The sequence below is a fragment of the Oncorhynchus gorbuscha genome, linkage group LG01, assembly GCF_021184085.1.
Source record: "Oncorhynchus gorbuscha isolate QuinsamMale2020 ecotype Even-year linkage group LG01, OgorEven_v1.0, whole genome shotgun sequence".
NCBI classification, from domain to species: Eukaryota; Metazoa; Chordata; class Actinopteri; order Salmoniformes; family Salmonidae; genus Oncorhynchus; species Oncorhynchus gorbuscha.
The window spans coordinates 20634614-20649359 of record NC_060173.1 but is presented as its reverse complement, the minus strand read 5'-3'; the positions used below and the strand labels follow the sequence as shown (position 1 = coordinate 20649359).

The following is a 14746-nucleotide window of genomic DNA, read 5'->3' as shown; positions in this document are numbered from 1 at the left end:
TCACAAAACGGGAGAGCAACTTCTGTCCGGTGAAGTCCAAAAAACATATTGCATGTAACAAACAATTACCTACAGCATATTCAAGTAAGGCAATGTTTCCGAAATGTTCGGTCTACTTAACAACTATCGATTTAAAACAATGCAGAGTTATCGAAGTCGCAAAGAAAACAGGCGCTGCCTCCACTAATTCCAGCACCATTACAACTTCAACATTTCAACACCATCTAATCACCTATGCTTAGTCTAATACAGTGACAACTAAAATATACCAAAAACGATTTAGTCCAATCAATTTAAGCTAAATATGATGTGGCTGTCCATGGTACCGATTTATCTGTGTGTGTTGTGTGCGTGTGTGCGTGAGTGCTTGCTTGTAGAAAAAAAATCAGGTTGACTCACCCTACCTGTACAGTCATGCCAATGCCATCCTCTTTCATGTTACCGACTAAACCGACTCTGTCATCACCTTGCACTTTCACCACCCTGTGAAGTTCACCATCATTTATTCAATCTGTCGCCTAGTAAACTGCATGCTTTCGGACCACACAAAATGTCATCGCGTGACTCCAAGTGTTATTACGTTAATATTTGCGCATAAAAGCGTTTCCACTGACATTTCTCGCATATTACATTTTACCGACATAAAAAGACTCACCTTGCCCAGCGTATTTTGTTTTGTCGACTTTTGTAATGTATACCAACAGATGTTGTTTCCATCAGGCCTGTCATTTATCCGACATGTACTTTACCCACATAAATTTGGATAGAAACCTGGTTACTGTCAATTCATTTAGCTGTCTCCCCCATTAAGATACATACAGATTATGGTGACTCTCCCTGTAAACTTGTGTAGCCAGGTCATTTATCAGATGCAAGGAAAATGACAGCATACATTTCACAAAACACTGTACCTCATCATTACAGCTACAAAGAGCTTATGTCACCAATACCAGGATGTTCTGGTCTATATGCTCTATTTTCTTTGTCATTATGTTGACTTCTAGAAACTGCCATGGGATAACACAAAATTATGCAATTCCCTCACTGAATGTTTCCTGGCAAGCTACAATATATAATTTATTACACAACTCTCACTTGATTACTTTTTGGGTAACTTTTTTATGTGGAGAATCTGTCTTTTATCCCAGGTAAATACATAGCTAAAGTGCAAGGATTATAACACTGCAAAGCACAAACTATTAATAAAATCATTGTCTCTCAGTGTCTAATCATTAAAAAAAATTACAAACACAAACATAATCGAGTATAAAATTATTCTTTCATACGTAGATAATACAAGTAAAACCTGAACAAGTAAAACCTTGTCTAAACTTTACAATAACCTGTAACATACACCGTACATAATGTTCTGTATTACATAAATCAAAAATCACAGCAGGTACATATGTACAGGGAAAACAAGCCATTACAAACATCATTTCTATGTCTGGATAATCATCACCATAATGACCATTATAACTATGTAATATCATTCCAATAGCATTATTCAATCTAGTAAAGATGCAGGACATAAATGTTTGAATAGAACATGTTTCTTACAGGGCACAGCTGAGCTGAAAGATCAGCAGTGACAGAAATACTTTCTTTGGCTCAGCTAATATTGCACACGCTCCTTCAGAAACGAATAACCATTTTAGAAGGAAGAACATTTTTTTTGAAGCCATGCAAAATATTGCACAACGTAGCTGCTTTGGTTTAGAATTTCTACACAAAGTACAGCAGTAAAAGAGTAAACCTAAAATATAAATAATATACTTTAAGAAGTCAATGAACGGAAAGAAGATGAAGGCCATTGAAGGCTGAAACGTTAATCTTTTTAACTTGTTTAAATAAAACAATACATTTTTAATGGTGAGCGAGCATTGCATCTTTTCCTTTTCAAAGAAGTCAATGTACAACAGGTAACACTAGCTGAGGTTGAGTATTGTGATCTGGGCCACAAAAGATGCACATAACAAAAGCATAATGCTGTCGTACCACGGTATTCCTGAATTGTAACTTTAACTGATCCTGTCACTGTCTCTCTGCCTCCTTTAAACAGTAAACGTACCATCAACAATAACGAATGTTTGAATCAGGATTGGTAGCTTGCCAAACTATGAATCTTTGCTCTTCTCCATGACACGTAGACAGTGCATTTAGTGGGATACTCAGAACAGCTAAAGTAACTCTATAGATTGTATAGAATTAATCTCATAGCCACAGGAATATCACAAAACAGGAGGTCCCCTGTACATGACAACAGTATGCATTATCTTCTGTGTCTGGTTAATGATGTTTAAGTTCATAATGCCTAATGGTGCCCTCCTGCCCCCTCCCTTGTGCTGCTACATGATAGGGGGCAGGCAGACACTGGGACAATTCCTAATCTCTGTCAGTGCCCACGTCTAGTTTAGGCTTGATGATGATATGCACGGACCTCTCCCCACTCGCCTCCTGATTGGTGTCCCTGTTGACCTTGGCCACGCCCTCACACAACTCCACCTCTGCAGACGCTCCAATGGGATGCAGTCGCTCGGTGGTCACCATCTTGCCCCCTGCCTTGGCGGAGAGGTCTCTTTTCAGCTTGCCTTTACTATCGGACCCAATCTTCTCAGCTGCAAAGTACAGAATGATGTGGTTTAATCCATAAATTGTTTTGACACACTGTGAAGATTTATTTTGAGAGATAAAAGAGAGTGAGAGGCCTGGTCTTACCTGTCCTGTTAGTAACTACTTTGCAGTAAGTAGCCTTGTAGTTATTTTCTGTGCTTTCCCTGGGCTTCCAAATCATGGGTCGTGTTTTGGGCCGGGGCTTGTTGAGACAAGCCTCCTGGATCCACTCATGTTGCATCGCTTCGTCTGGTGTCATACGCTTGGTTGGATCCCACCTAGATAGCACAGGAATATACCCTGGGTGTGCGTGGAGAAGATGAAGCAAGCTAATAATAATACATTTCTGGGGGGGACTATATTTGCCCTGCTACACACAAGTGTGTAATGGAAATGTGTTTCTTGCATATCCCAACTCCTCCCGAGACACCCGCAGGGAGTGGGGTCACTACCAGAAATCTCATAACAAAAGTTTTCATGACCCTGAAACCACAGAGTAATAATCCTGTGCTGAATTCTAGATTTCTAGTGTGTCAGTGTTGACGTACGTGAGGCAGTGTTGAAGGAAGTCCAGGAACAGAGGATCGTCGGTCTTCAAAACACTGGCCAGGTCTTTGGAGTTGGGTCGCCTCTTCCGCCCTTTGCTGTTTGTGATGTTTCTGGGGTTTCCTTTGGAGTCTGCAACAAGTCATCAAACACACTAGTTAGAGACTTACCAAAACTCATGGTTCAAACACAACCCAGAGATTCATCTGATTAATTCTGGACCTAATACTTTCCTAAGATGTATTGTTGTTCCTAATTGTATACATCTTTTTATTTATTTAACTATGTAACTCAGTTAAGACTAAAATGTTATTTACAATGACGGCCTACCAAAAGGCCTCCTGCAGGGCCTGGGACTGGGAGTAAAAATACAAATAAAATCACGACAAACACACATCATGACAAGAAAGACACCACAACACTACATAAAGAGAGACCTAAGACAACAACATAACATGGCAACAACACATGACAACTTGGTAGCAACACAACATGGCAGCAGCACAACATGGTAGCAGCACAAAACATGATACAACCATTATTGGGCACAGACAACAGTACAGACAACAGAAAACATTATGTATACAACAACCCTATATATATTTCCGAAGTAAAGAAACGCATTCTTACTGTACAAATCATAGAAAGTTCTTACCGAAAAACAACCTTCTCCTGGATGCTGTCTGCACAAAATCATTGGGAGGCATTCCAAGTACCTAAGAAATAAAAGAACAGAATGTTCTTGAATGGTGATGGATAAATGGATTCCTAAAAACATTTAACATCAGATACTTCAATTGGCTAGCGCTGGGGTCTGAGACTGTATGTCTGCAGGTGATTGGTTGTGTACCTCCATGATGCACGCAATCTGCTCCACCTCGCTCTCCCCAGGAAATAGGGGGAAGCCGGTGTAGAGCTCAGCCATGATGCAGCCTAGACTCCACATGTCGATGGCCATGCTGTAGGGGTGGCCCAGGATAACCTCTGGGGAGCGGTAGAAACGACTCTGGATGTAGGTGTAGACTACAAGGGTAGGCAAGGAGAAAGGGAGGGAGCGGAGTTCATGTTCAAATTCTGTTATTGTATATGACTGCTGTGGCTTTGGAGATTTTAACATAAGACTTTTAAATCAGATATTTAATCAGGTGAGACACACCTCTCTGCTGCTCATAACAGCTGGACCCAAAGTCAACCACCTTTATATTTCCTTGTCCTTTCTGAGACAGAAGTATGTTCTCCTTTTGTGGAAAAAAGAGAAACAATGTCAATTTGACATTTTCCAAGTTACCAAACAAAGTGCAACCAACTTATTTCCTCTGCATTGCACTGGTACTGTGCATTAGCATGTCTGACTTCTCAGCTGGGTATTCTTTGTGTTGTTACTGTTCCATGCAGAACCATTACAATGTATGGGGATTTGTGGAACCTTACCGGTTTGAGGTCACAGTGAATGATCTTCTCCTTATACAGCATCTGCAGGCACTTGAGCAGGGAGCGGGTGAAACGACGGATCAGGGCCAGACTGAAGCCCTGGAAGTTGTTCTTCTTGATCAGCTCATACAGGTTGACTCTATAAGAACACAGAAAGACAAGAATTTAGAGAACTGGTCAAATGATAACATGTCTGTCACTATTCCCAGTCTTTCTCTGGGTTTTCTTTTTCCCACCACTGCATAGAGGGTTTGGCCTCAAATGTAATAGTTTATTAGTCCTCTAGAGGCCAGCACTATACTGCATTTTGATATCATGGTATAGCTCAGTCAAATATAGCAAGACCATGCAGTTTAGTAATAAGATATTAAAAAAAGGAAGTGGACACCATTATGTTGCATGCTGAATCAGATTACTTAACAGTCTTGAATGTCTTAACATTAATAAGAGAGTCTCTCAGAGTTAATCTTTGTATTTCTAGATACTTCTGGGATGTACACACTTCTCTGTCCAGTGTAACCGGAGCCTTTACACCCCGAGCAGCCAGAGAAAAGTGATAGAGCCCTAATCAAGGCGTTAACTAAGGGACTGGGTGACGGTAATGTTAGACAGGGTGGCAGTCCAAGACGTCTACTAAAGGTCAGCCAGCCTGGAATAGAAGACTATTTTGTCTCAGAGGGAACCTAACGATAGTTGAGGCAGATTGTTCTAGGCGGGATGCTCACTTTGCTCAAGTAGTGTAGCATTTTAAGTGACTAGTGACAAACGAGCTGTGTACGTAATAGGGGAGTTGTACCTTGGGAGAGGTGCCTAACCTTGAATACCTTTGATTAACACATTAATTACTCAGGGTTCCATTTGTCTTCCACTGGGACTATTTTGATTGTGTGTGTGTGTGTGTGTGTGTGTGTGTGTGTATATGTTTGTGCATGTGATTGTTTTACTCATCATTTCAGGTGTCTTATCATAGTGTTATACATACCACACACTACACTCACCCTAGCAGCTCGAAGGTGATGCAGAGATGGTTGCGGAAGTAGAAGTATTCTTTCATATGGATGACATTGTGGCACTTTTCCCTGTCTTTCCTCCTCACAGCATCCAGGATCTTCAGTTCCACTAGGGCCTGGTGGTGAAACCTACAGTCCAATGTAAGAGTCAGTTGGAGTTAGTCATGATTCCATTCTGGATTTAACCAAAATCACAAATGGAAAATCTCCTAGCAAATATTTTTTAATTTCAGTTTTAATTTACTTTGGTGTGAAAAATTATGACAGCTGCAAAGAAGGGAGAATCTCCTCTCCCAGGAGAAACAGGATCTTTGAGAGGGTTTAGTTCAAGACAAGGCCCCAGTGGCGAGACCAAGGCAGCCCTATGGCGGTAAGCACCCATTTTGTTTTCTGCATTATTGAAAAGCATTAAGCCCTGATGACATTTGTATCAATCAAAGTCAAAGAGGAGGAGGCGGACTTCCATTGACACACAGAGTGCATTGGATCACCTGAGAGAGGAATGGTAAAGCAATACCGAGGTAACTCCTTTGGAACACTGACCTGACGACCTGTCGGTACTGACCTCACACAAGAAGGTCAGAGTCTTTGAGCACTGGATGCGTATTCAAGAGCATGTAGCAAAATGTTTTGTTTGTACCTTTTCTTGTTGCGAATGACCTTGATGGCGACCAGCTCTTGGGTCTTATGGTCCAGACATTTCAGAACCTGTCCAAATGATCCTTTCCCAATCACCTCCAGCACCTCGAAGCGGAAGCCAATGTGGTCGTGCAGAATCTGGATACAGAACAGAGAACATTCAATTGGAAATGTTTGTGTACTGTGTGTATGGTATGTTGGACAATACTTTTGAATACAAGAGCCTCACTGCATGTACTTAAATGGTAGTTCATGATACAATGACATCCTTCATTATGGTTTTCTATAATGACTACTATAATGATTAGTGCCAAACACTAGTTAATTTACATTGACATTTTAGTAATTTAGCAGATGCTCTTATTCAGAGCGACTTACAGTTAGTGCATTCATCTTAAGATATTTGTATGTATTTATTTAATTTAAACTTTATTTAACTAGGCAAGTCAGTTAAAAACAATTTCTTATTTACAATGACGGCCCACCAAAAGGCTAAATGCCTCCTGCGGGGATGGGGGCTGGGATTTAAAATTAAAATAAATTAAATCAAAATATAGGACAAAACACACATCACGACAAGAGAGACAACATAACACTACATAAAGAAATACCTAAGTTAACAACATAGCAAGGCAGAAACACATGACTACACAGCATGGTAGCAACACAACATGGCAGCAGCACAAAACAGGGTACAAACATTATTGAGCACAGACAACAGCACAAAGGGCAAGAAGGTAGAGACAACAATATATCACGCAGAGCAGCCACAACTGTCAGTAAGAGTGTCCATGATTAAGTCTTAGAATTAAGTGATTGCGATAAAACTGTCCAGTTTGAGTGTTTGTTGCAGCTCGTTCCAGTTGCTAGCTGCAGCGAATAGCAAGGTGATAGCTAGGTAGCAAGGTGAGACAGTATATCACAGTCATAGCAAGTACATTTTTCCTCAAAGTAATTATCAGCAAAGTCAGTGCTAGTAGGAAAAGTTAGTTAGTTCAAAAGTGAGTTAAAATTAGGTCAAGTTAGTTAGTTAAAAGTTAGGTAAAGTTAGTTAGTTAGTTAAAAGTTAGTTCAAGTTAAGAAAAGTATATTCAATTTAGGTAAAGTTAGTTTAAAGTTAGTTCATAATAAAACTGCTCCTGTGTTATTTCATTTGGTTATTTAGCTGAGCATCTGTCATGACTTAACTAGTTTTGTATGACCTAGAGAATACCATGAATGGGGCATAGGGCCATGAGTCTAAACAATGTTCACAGTCAGTCTCCCTGTAACAGCACAGCCATACAGGATGGAATAAGACACTAACTGCCTGTGGATAGTCAGTTAGACTCACATGGGAGTTTGGCTAGCGTGCATGGGACTTCTGTTCTCGTGCCTTGACATAATTTCACTGCAGATTATTGTGAAGTTGAGAGAAAGGTCAGTTGGATGGTCTGACTGGTCATATCACAGCAAACAAACAAACAAACAAACCTTCTTTCACCTTACCCCAAGGAACCACAAGAATAATTTCAATTAAAATCATTGACGTAACTGTACCTTGTTGTAGCTGCCGTGCTCGTCGTCGTAGCCGGCATTCTGAGGAGTTCCGTGAGAGGCCTTGATCTTCTTAGTCTCCAGACCTAGGAACCAGATTTCTGAGTAGTCCATGATCTCCTGCTGCTCAAACTCTGTCAGACGCCCTTGGAAGTGCCTCAGTGCCTCGGTGGGAGACATGGGCAGCCTCTGTCCTTTATAAAGCTTTGCCTCCTCCAGCTTGTTGCTGAGGCCCTTGGTGGTGATAGTGTCAGACAGGTTCTCCACTGAGGAGCCAAACCATGTGGAGAACTGGGAGGAGGGCTTTGGTCTCTCATCCTGCAAATCACAAAAGTGATCAAGAGGTTAGTTGATCTGTCGTTTCAACCCTTTGGCTCAGTCACTAAGCGTAACCCTGACGAAACTTGCTCTCACTTCCTTTTACATTACTGGGATATTGCATGTCAGCTGAGCGGTTCATCTGAAGATGCATAAACTACCAAGGACTTACTATCATGTACAATTTACATGTGCATTTACAATTGACAACTGGAGTCAATTTATAGTGTGACAACAGTATAGTGTGACACAGTGTGAAATGTAGCCTCACCTGGTGTGTCTGGTAGTTGTTCTGCACCCCCTTTTTGGCGATGTGGGGCAGGATGCTATCGGACTGCTGGTGGTGGAGTTTGGCATTGCTGACAACAACCTGTATAACCGCGGGCTCCAGCTGGGGCAAGGTCACTACGCCCGAGTTCAATTTCTTCAAGAGAGAGAGAGAAGGTTTCAAATAAATAAAGGGTTTTTAAAATATGCAGATGAAAACATTAAAAGTATAATAACATTTTGTATCGTCATAACTAGTCTCACTTGCCAGACCCATGGTGCTCTAACCCCAGTTGTGTCCGAGTTACAGCGACTGTTGGAAGAGACTATGTGATCACATACTCTATGGACAAGGTTGGGGAAAAGGACGGAGAGGGGGAGTTGGAGGGAGAAATAAAGGGAGGTAGAGAGTCCTACATCCGTTCTAATTGTGGTGGCTCAGGTAACCAGGACCCCCAGGGATGAGGATGGAATTACTCAGCAGGGTGAGTGTGAGGCGGGAACAAAAGCCTGGAGACTGGGCCATGACAGTCTGTCATCGTAGCTGCTGCTGTGGGGGACCTAAACTGGAGCAGGCCTTTCTCTAGCTGCCATGCTGCTTGCTGTAGGAGCACGTTTACATATGTCACTGGCTGCCTTGCAGGCATAGCTAAACAAATGATGGGGAAAGGAGACCTCTTACCTAGGCTACGACAGGGATCATGAGTTTATTGTAAAATTGTACATGCCAGTAAAATATCGAATGACTTCCTACATGGTAATGGCAATGTATCTGCCGATATAACTAACATGTAAATACATAGGTATTATTATGGACAGTTATTGTAAAGTGGAACCAGTAGTTCTTTATCCCTTTGCTTTGGTAACAGCAAGCACAGAAGCACAAAACACCAGCCCAGTCTATACATAGCAGTGACATTTAATCGCACGTGCACAGGCTGTTGCAGTAGTGTCCAACTTAGTTATGACGCATAGAGACACAGGCTAAATATAGTTCCAAGCACCTGCTACAACAAGCAAATGGTAAATACAGTATTATACCAGCACACAACTGGAGTTAGGGCAGGCTGATTAGGTAATCAAAAGAGAACCATCATGTTCTCCCAGAAGCTTAGCTGGTGCGTAAACCTCGCAAATTCAGCCAAAGAAAGAGGTGGAATGGGTTTGCACTCCTAAAGATGTCACATAAAGCTTACTTTATAATTTTTTACTGCATCAAGGATAGTGTACACAGACGTTTCGAGTTTACAGCATTCTTCAGTGTGTAGGTGCAATTTCCTTTAATTCAAAACAGCATTTGTAAAGAACAACAGATGACCAGCAGGCTGATTAGATATACACTTAGAAAAAAAGGTGCTATCTAGAACCTAAAAGAGTTCTTCGGGTGTCCCCTTTGAATAACCCGTTTTGGTTGCAGGTAGAACCCTTTTAAGTTCCATGTAAAATCCCTTCCAGAGAGTTCTACATGGAACCCAAAATAGCTCTACCTGGAACCAAAAAGGGTTATTCTATTGGGACAACCGAAGAGCCCTTTTGGAACCCTTTTTCTAAGAGTGTAGGCTACTACTGTCACGCCTTGGTCATTGTATTTTCTGTTTTTGTTATATCTTTGGGTAGGCCAGGGTGTGACATGGGTTTATATGTTGTTTTTCGTATTGGGGTTTGTAGTATTTGGGATCGCGGCTGATTAGGGGTGTTGTATAGGCTTGGCTGCCTGAGGCGATTCTCAATCAGAGTCAGGTGATCCTTGTTGTCTCTGATTGGGAACCGTATTTAGGGAGCCATAGTTTCGCTTTGTATTTCGTGGGTGATTGTTCCTGTCTTTGTGTAGTATTCACCAGATAGGCTGTAATTAGTTTCACGTTCCGTTTGTTGTTTTCGTCTTTCAGTTATTTCATGTACCGCGATTCTTTCATTAAAGTCATGAGTAACCAACACGCTGCATTTCGGTCCGACTCTCTTCTTTCAACAGACGAACGCCGTTACAACTACACTGTGTTCAACACATCGTGTTTTATTGACAGTGAGGACTGATTTAAGTTCATCACTGTCAATGGAAGGCCAAAGTTGTCCCCTTGAGTTGTCATTCACCAACAACATTAAACATTTACTCCAATAGCATGAGTTAGCTAGGGTAGTGACGTTTGGTGGAGTGAAGGGGGAGGGCACTGCACAGACAGAAAGATACAGAATTGAAAGAGAGTGGGTCTGTAGGGGCTCAAATGCTCTACAGGTCAGGGGTCACCAGTGAGTAAAGGCTCACCTGTGAATAGGGTCGATTGGTTCCCTGTTGGGTCTGGAGCCTGTGTGAGTGTGGGAAAGCCTCTCCTCTAGAAGACTGTGGAGGAAAGGAATATGGGAGACTTCACTTAACATTACATTTACACATAGAACTTCTCTACACCTGTATAAGTCAGTGTGTGGGCGTTGGATTTTTTATTTCACCTTTATTTAACCAGGTAGGCTAGTTGAGAACAAGTTCTCATTTGCAACTCACAGCATTGCCAAGGGAGTCTCCCTCAAATCAGATTCAGTTTTAGTTAAATAGATTCAATATGACTCATAACAAGTCACTGAGGTCTGAATCTGCATTATGAATCGCATATTTTTAATAACCGAAACTGATGAACTTCAAAGTATCTCTGTGAATGAGGAGAATAAATAGCCTGATTGTTGCTGGTGGGTGTTTCAGGCCCAGCACAGCGTTGGGTCTCACATATAGATACAGTAGTGAAGTAGGATTACTACCATGCAAGCAAAGATGATGCACACTCTCCAAAATTAGAGTATCTTATGCAATTAGCTACCACAGTAGCAATGGTCTCTTTATGATCGGTTTTTCCACAAGATGCATTCCTTTCCTGGAGCATAGGCTTGTTAACCCTCTGATGTTCTATGAAAAGTGTAAGGGTGTGGTAATGATGGTGTAAGGGTGTGGTAATGCTGGTAATGATGGTGAGAGTAGAGGGCTGTTTTAACCTGGCACCAGAGAGATCCTTCACTTCCTTTCACAAAGCCCAATTCAGTCTGATGCTAGGCTTCATGGGGTCATATCAGTCACTGAGATTTATTATCTCTTGTGCCAATGTGACAGAATAGCTAGTTTTACACATGCCTTAATCAGGGGGGAGTGTGTCAACTAACACAGTGTGTTGAATGAGAGACACCATATGGGTGGACTGAAACATCCAGCCCAGATGAGCACAGGCAAAACTCAGAGAGCCAGAGAGGGTTAGACAACGGCTGGCTGGTTAGCAGAGCAGATTGAGAATGGACTTGACCTAAATAACACTATTGGATTAAAAGGTCAGAAGAATAAAACAGTGGAAAAATATACTGTTTCTCATGAGTTCACTAAATAAACATCCATATGCTTCATATTCTTTATGAAATGACCAATTGCCTCTTACTGACCCATATGTGTTCCTTGACGAGAATATGACCGTATTTTGATTCCCATGCATACCCAGGGCAATGTATAAAATTATTTGGCATGGGAAAACTTAGAGTAATGGAACACCAGTGCCCACCTAGGATTGCCTTCACATTGGCTTGGTTTGGAATCGGAACAAGTCAGCAAACACTCATTCAAATATGAACACATGCAGGATTCACGTGTAACACAACCAATCACCTGGGAGGATTGTGAGAGTGAAGGTTGTACTGCGATGTCGGCCACTGTGGTAGGGCACTAAACAGGTACTGTACATCTGCTTACTGTAAGCAGATGCAAAACCGCTCATCCATTTGAAATGGGCACTCAGCAGACAGGGATTCAAACCAGCGACCTTTCAATTACTGGCCCAAAGCTCTGAAGAGCTAGGCTACCTGCCACCAATTCTAAGCATGCAATACCTCTGTGTTCAAAGGGCATTGATTTGTCTTATATAGGCCTACTGTAGTATTACAATAGTCCAGCATCTGATAACGGAAGTCACTTTTTTTCTGAGGTCACTTGTAGTGTTATGATATGAGTAACCCTGTATTTCTACTTGGGTTGTGGTCATGAGGGGGATGTGTGCTGGGGGTGTGCTCATCCCCTGAGGGAGGTGTACTGGGGGTGGGGTCATCCCCTGAAATGTTATCAAGGGTCTGAGTGGGTCAGTAGAGCAATGATGCACAGAGCAACAAAGAAGCTGCCACTAGTTGCAGTGCACATCTCACTGGATACTGGAAAGAGCTTTTGGATTGTTGACATCATGCAGGTCCTTGAAAGGGAAAACATTATTCCTAATATGTCTTTTCTGAGACTCACACGACACCAGTTAGAGAACAGCATGAGGAAAGTAAAGCTCCAACTCCAATGGTAAGGAACGTATTGCAAATATTGAATTGGCAGCGAATGGAAACAACTGTCTAAGCATCAACAACGGATGAAGTTTTAGTAGCTATACAGAAACGTACACATTTTTTGCTCATGAAAAGTAGAGCATCAATCCCACCCAGAAAAGCTGACTGAGAGTTTCAAACTTGATACAGAGAAAATACACTGACTGATTTATAGATGGCTGCTGATCAATGTGACAATGATATTGCAAATAATCAATGACAGATGTCAACAAGGCTGATGTTATTTGTAAAAAGTGGATGAAAGAGTTGCTGTTTTCCTGTCCTTTGTCATTTGGGATAATGTTTATAGTAAAGTTATAGAGCTTCTGTCAACACCATGAATCTAGCCATAAAGTAAGTGTAGACTAAAATAGTTATGGATCATGTCTATCTTGAATACCTTCTCAGATAACCCATAAGCAAACTACTAAATGGGTCATAATATTTAGCTCCTAATACTGTTTACTTTTCATAATATTCTGTAATTGAAATCAGTTTGTTAACGTTCAGTAGAAAAGAAAAGTGAATCTTCATACAATTTCAACTACAAAATTAATGTTATATCAGACTTCAGTGGCATAAAAAATACATAACTGTCTGATGTTCAAGCAAACGATAAAATAAAAGACAATGAGAGAACATAAATGCTGTAAAAAACTGCATTGTCAACATATGTAGCCTAAAGATTTAAATAAATAACGGATTGTATGGATATAGATACTCAAAATGGATTATTGACCTCACCTTGTTATTAATTTCGGGAAACATACCGCTTTGAATGTAGCCTTAAGTAACTACTGTAAATTCCAGGTAAATGCAAGTCGCGAGCACATCTTCAAAAGTCCAGGCGGCTTGTCACGTTCAGATTCTCTTTAACTTCAGCAGCCCAAGTCAAACCGAAGAGCGATTGTCTCTTGAATCAGCACAAACTGACCGGGTCCTGAAACTCAAACTGCAACAGTCATAATTTTAAACATATAGTCAGTATTGCTGTTGTCAGGAGGAGATTAGAGAAAGAAGCAAGCTTTAAACTGTCTATTCATCTGACGCGTGAGTCTCTGGAGAGGCCGCCTATTTAGGTTTCTGCAGCTGACAGCTGGGTCTACCCGAAATATGTTTTTTTCCCGGTTAGGCTGCATATCGTCACCTACATTGGACTAGCACTCCTAAAATTCAGTAGTGGCGGGTGAGTGTGCGCCATTGCGCGCACAGTAGCCAATAGTCTACCGCAAAGGCTGCATCCCTGTGGATAGCCTACACAGAGTCGCCTTAGCCTACTGACTTTCTCACATTGCAGTCCTGATGTTTTCAGAGATGCTGATGTCGCTCATATTTTCTCACCTCACAATTTACCATTCACAGACAATTTCACACATTGCTATAACATTTATTGGGTCAGACTATTGCAATAAAAACTCTGTATTGAGGCATAATCACAATCACAGACACTCTTTTTGTAAACACTGTGAATCATACATTAACCCCTATAAAGCTTTCCCCTATTTCGACCCTCACGCGTGTTAAATATTTGATGAAATTGTAGGTTTGCACTGGCAGACACAAACAGTAAAGGCGTACTGAATTTAATCTCTCCCTGTCTGTCACGCACGCACACATGTACACAAAATAAACCAATTGACAATGCAAAGCCTGTTTCATAATAGGTTATACAGCTTGATAATATTTCAAAGGTTTTAGAACACCCACTCATTCAATGATTTTTCTTATTTAAAAAAAACTATTTTCTACTTTGTAGAATAATACTGAATACATAAAAACTATGAAATAGCACATATGTAATCGTGTAGCAACAAAAAAAGTGTTAAAATATATTTTATTTTTGAAATTCTTCAAATAGCCGCCCCTTGCCTTGATGACAGCTTTGCACATTCTTGGCATTCTCTCAACCAGCTTCACCTGGAATGCTTTTCCAACAGTCTTGAAGGCCAGCATCCCAGAGTTGCCTCTTCACTGTGGATGTTGAGAGTGGTGTTTTGCAGGTACTATTTAATGAAGCTGCCAGTTGAGGTCTTGTGAGGCGTCCGTTTCTCAAACTA

General features: G+C 41.2%; 1 protein-coding gene across 1 annotated transcript; it reads right to left on the bottom strand.

Annotated features, from left to right (window-relative positions):
• Nucleotides 1-1260: 1260 nt before the first annotated feature.
• On the bottom strand, nucleotides 1261-13832 carry LOC124000683 (dual specificity tyrosine-phosphorylation-regulated kinase 4-like). The gene is made up of 13 exons (XM_046307281.1): nucleotides 13434-13832; nucleotides 10624-10698; nucleotides 8365-8517; nucleotides 7779-8093; nucleotides 6241-6377; nucleotides 5589-5729; nucleotides 4591-4729; nucleotides 4316-4397; nucleotides 4010-4182; nucleotides 3815-3875; nucleotides 3162-3291; nucleotides 2719-2891; nucleotides 1261-2618 (listed from the first exon to the last, which is right to left on the bottom strand). The coding sequence occupies exons 1-13, from the start codon at nucleotides 13455-13457 to the stop codon at nucleotides 2386-2388; spliced, it is 1836 nt and encodes a 611-aa protein (XP_046163237.1). The 5' UTR covers nucleotides 13458-13832; the 3' UTR covers nucleotides 1261-2385.
• Between the last annotated feature and the right edge of the window lie 914 nt (nucleotides 13833-14746).

What these genes read in the sequence shown, in the direction of transcription:
- LOC124000683 (XM_046307281.1), bottom strand. Translation starts at nt 13,457, where the DNA reads ATGTTTCCCGAAATTAATAACAAG. An exon ending in AGCACGGCAGCTACAACAAG is followed by an intron (nt 6,378 to 7,778) that starts GTACAGTTACGT and finishes TTCTGTATCCAG; the next exon opens with ATTCTGCACGACCACATTGG. An exon ending in CAGGAGAAGGTTGTTTTTCG is followed by an intron (nt 3,292 to 3,814) that starts GTAAGAACTTTC and finishes GACTTGTTGCAG; the next exon opens with ACTCCAAAGGAAACCCCAGA.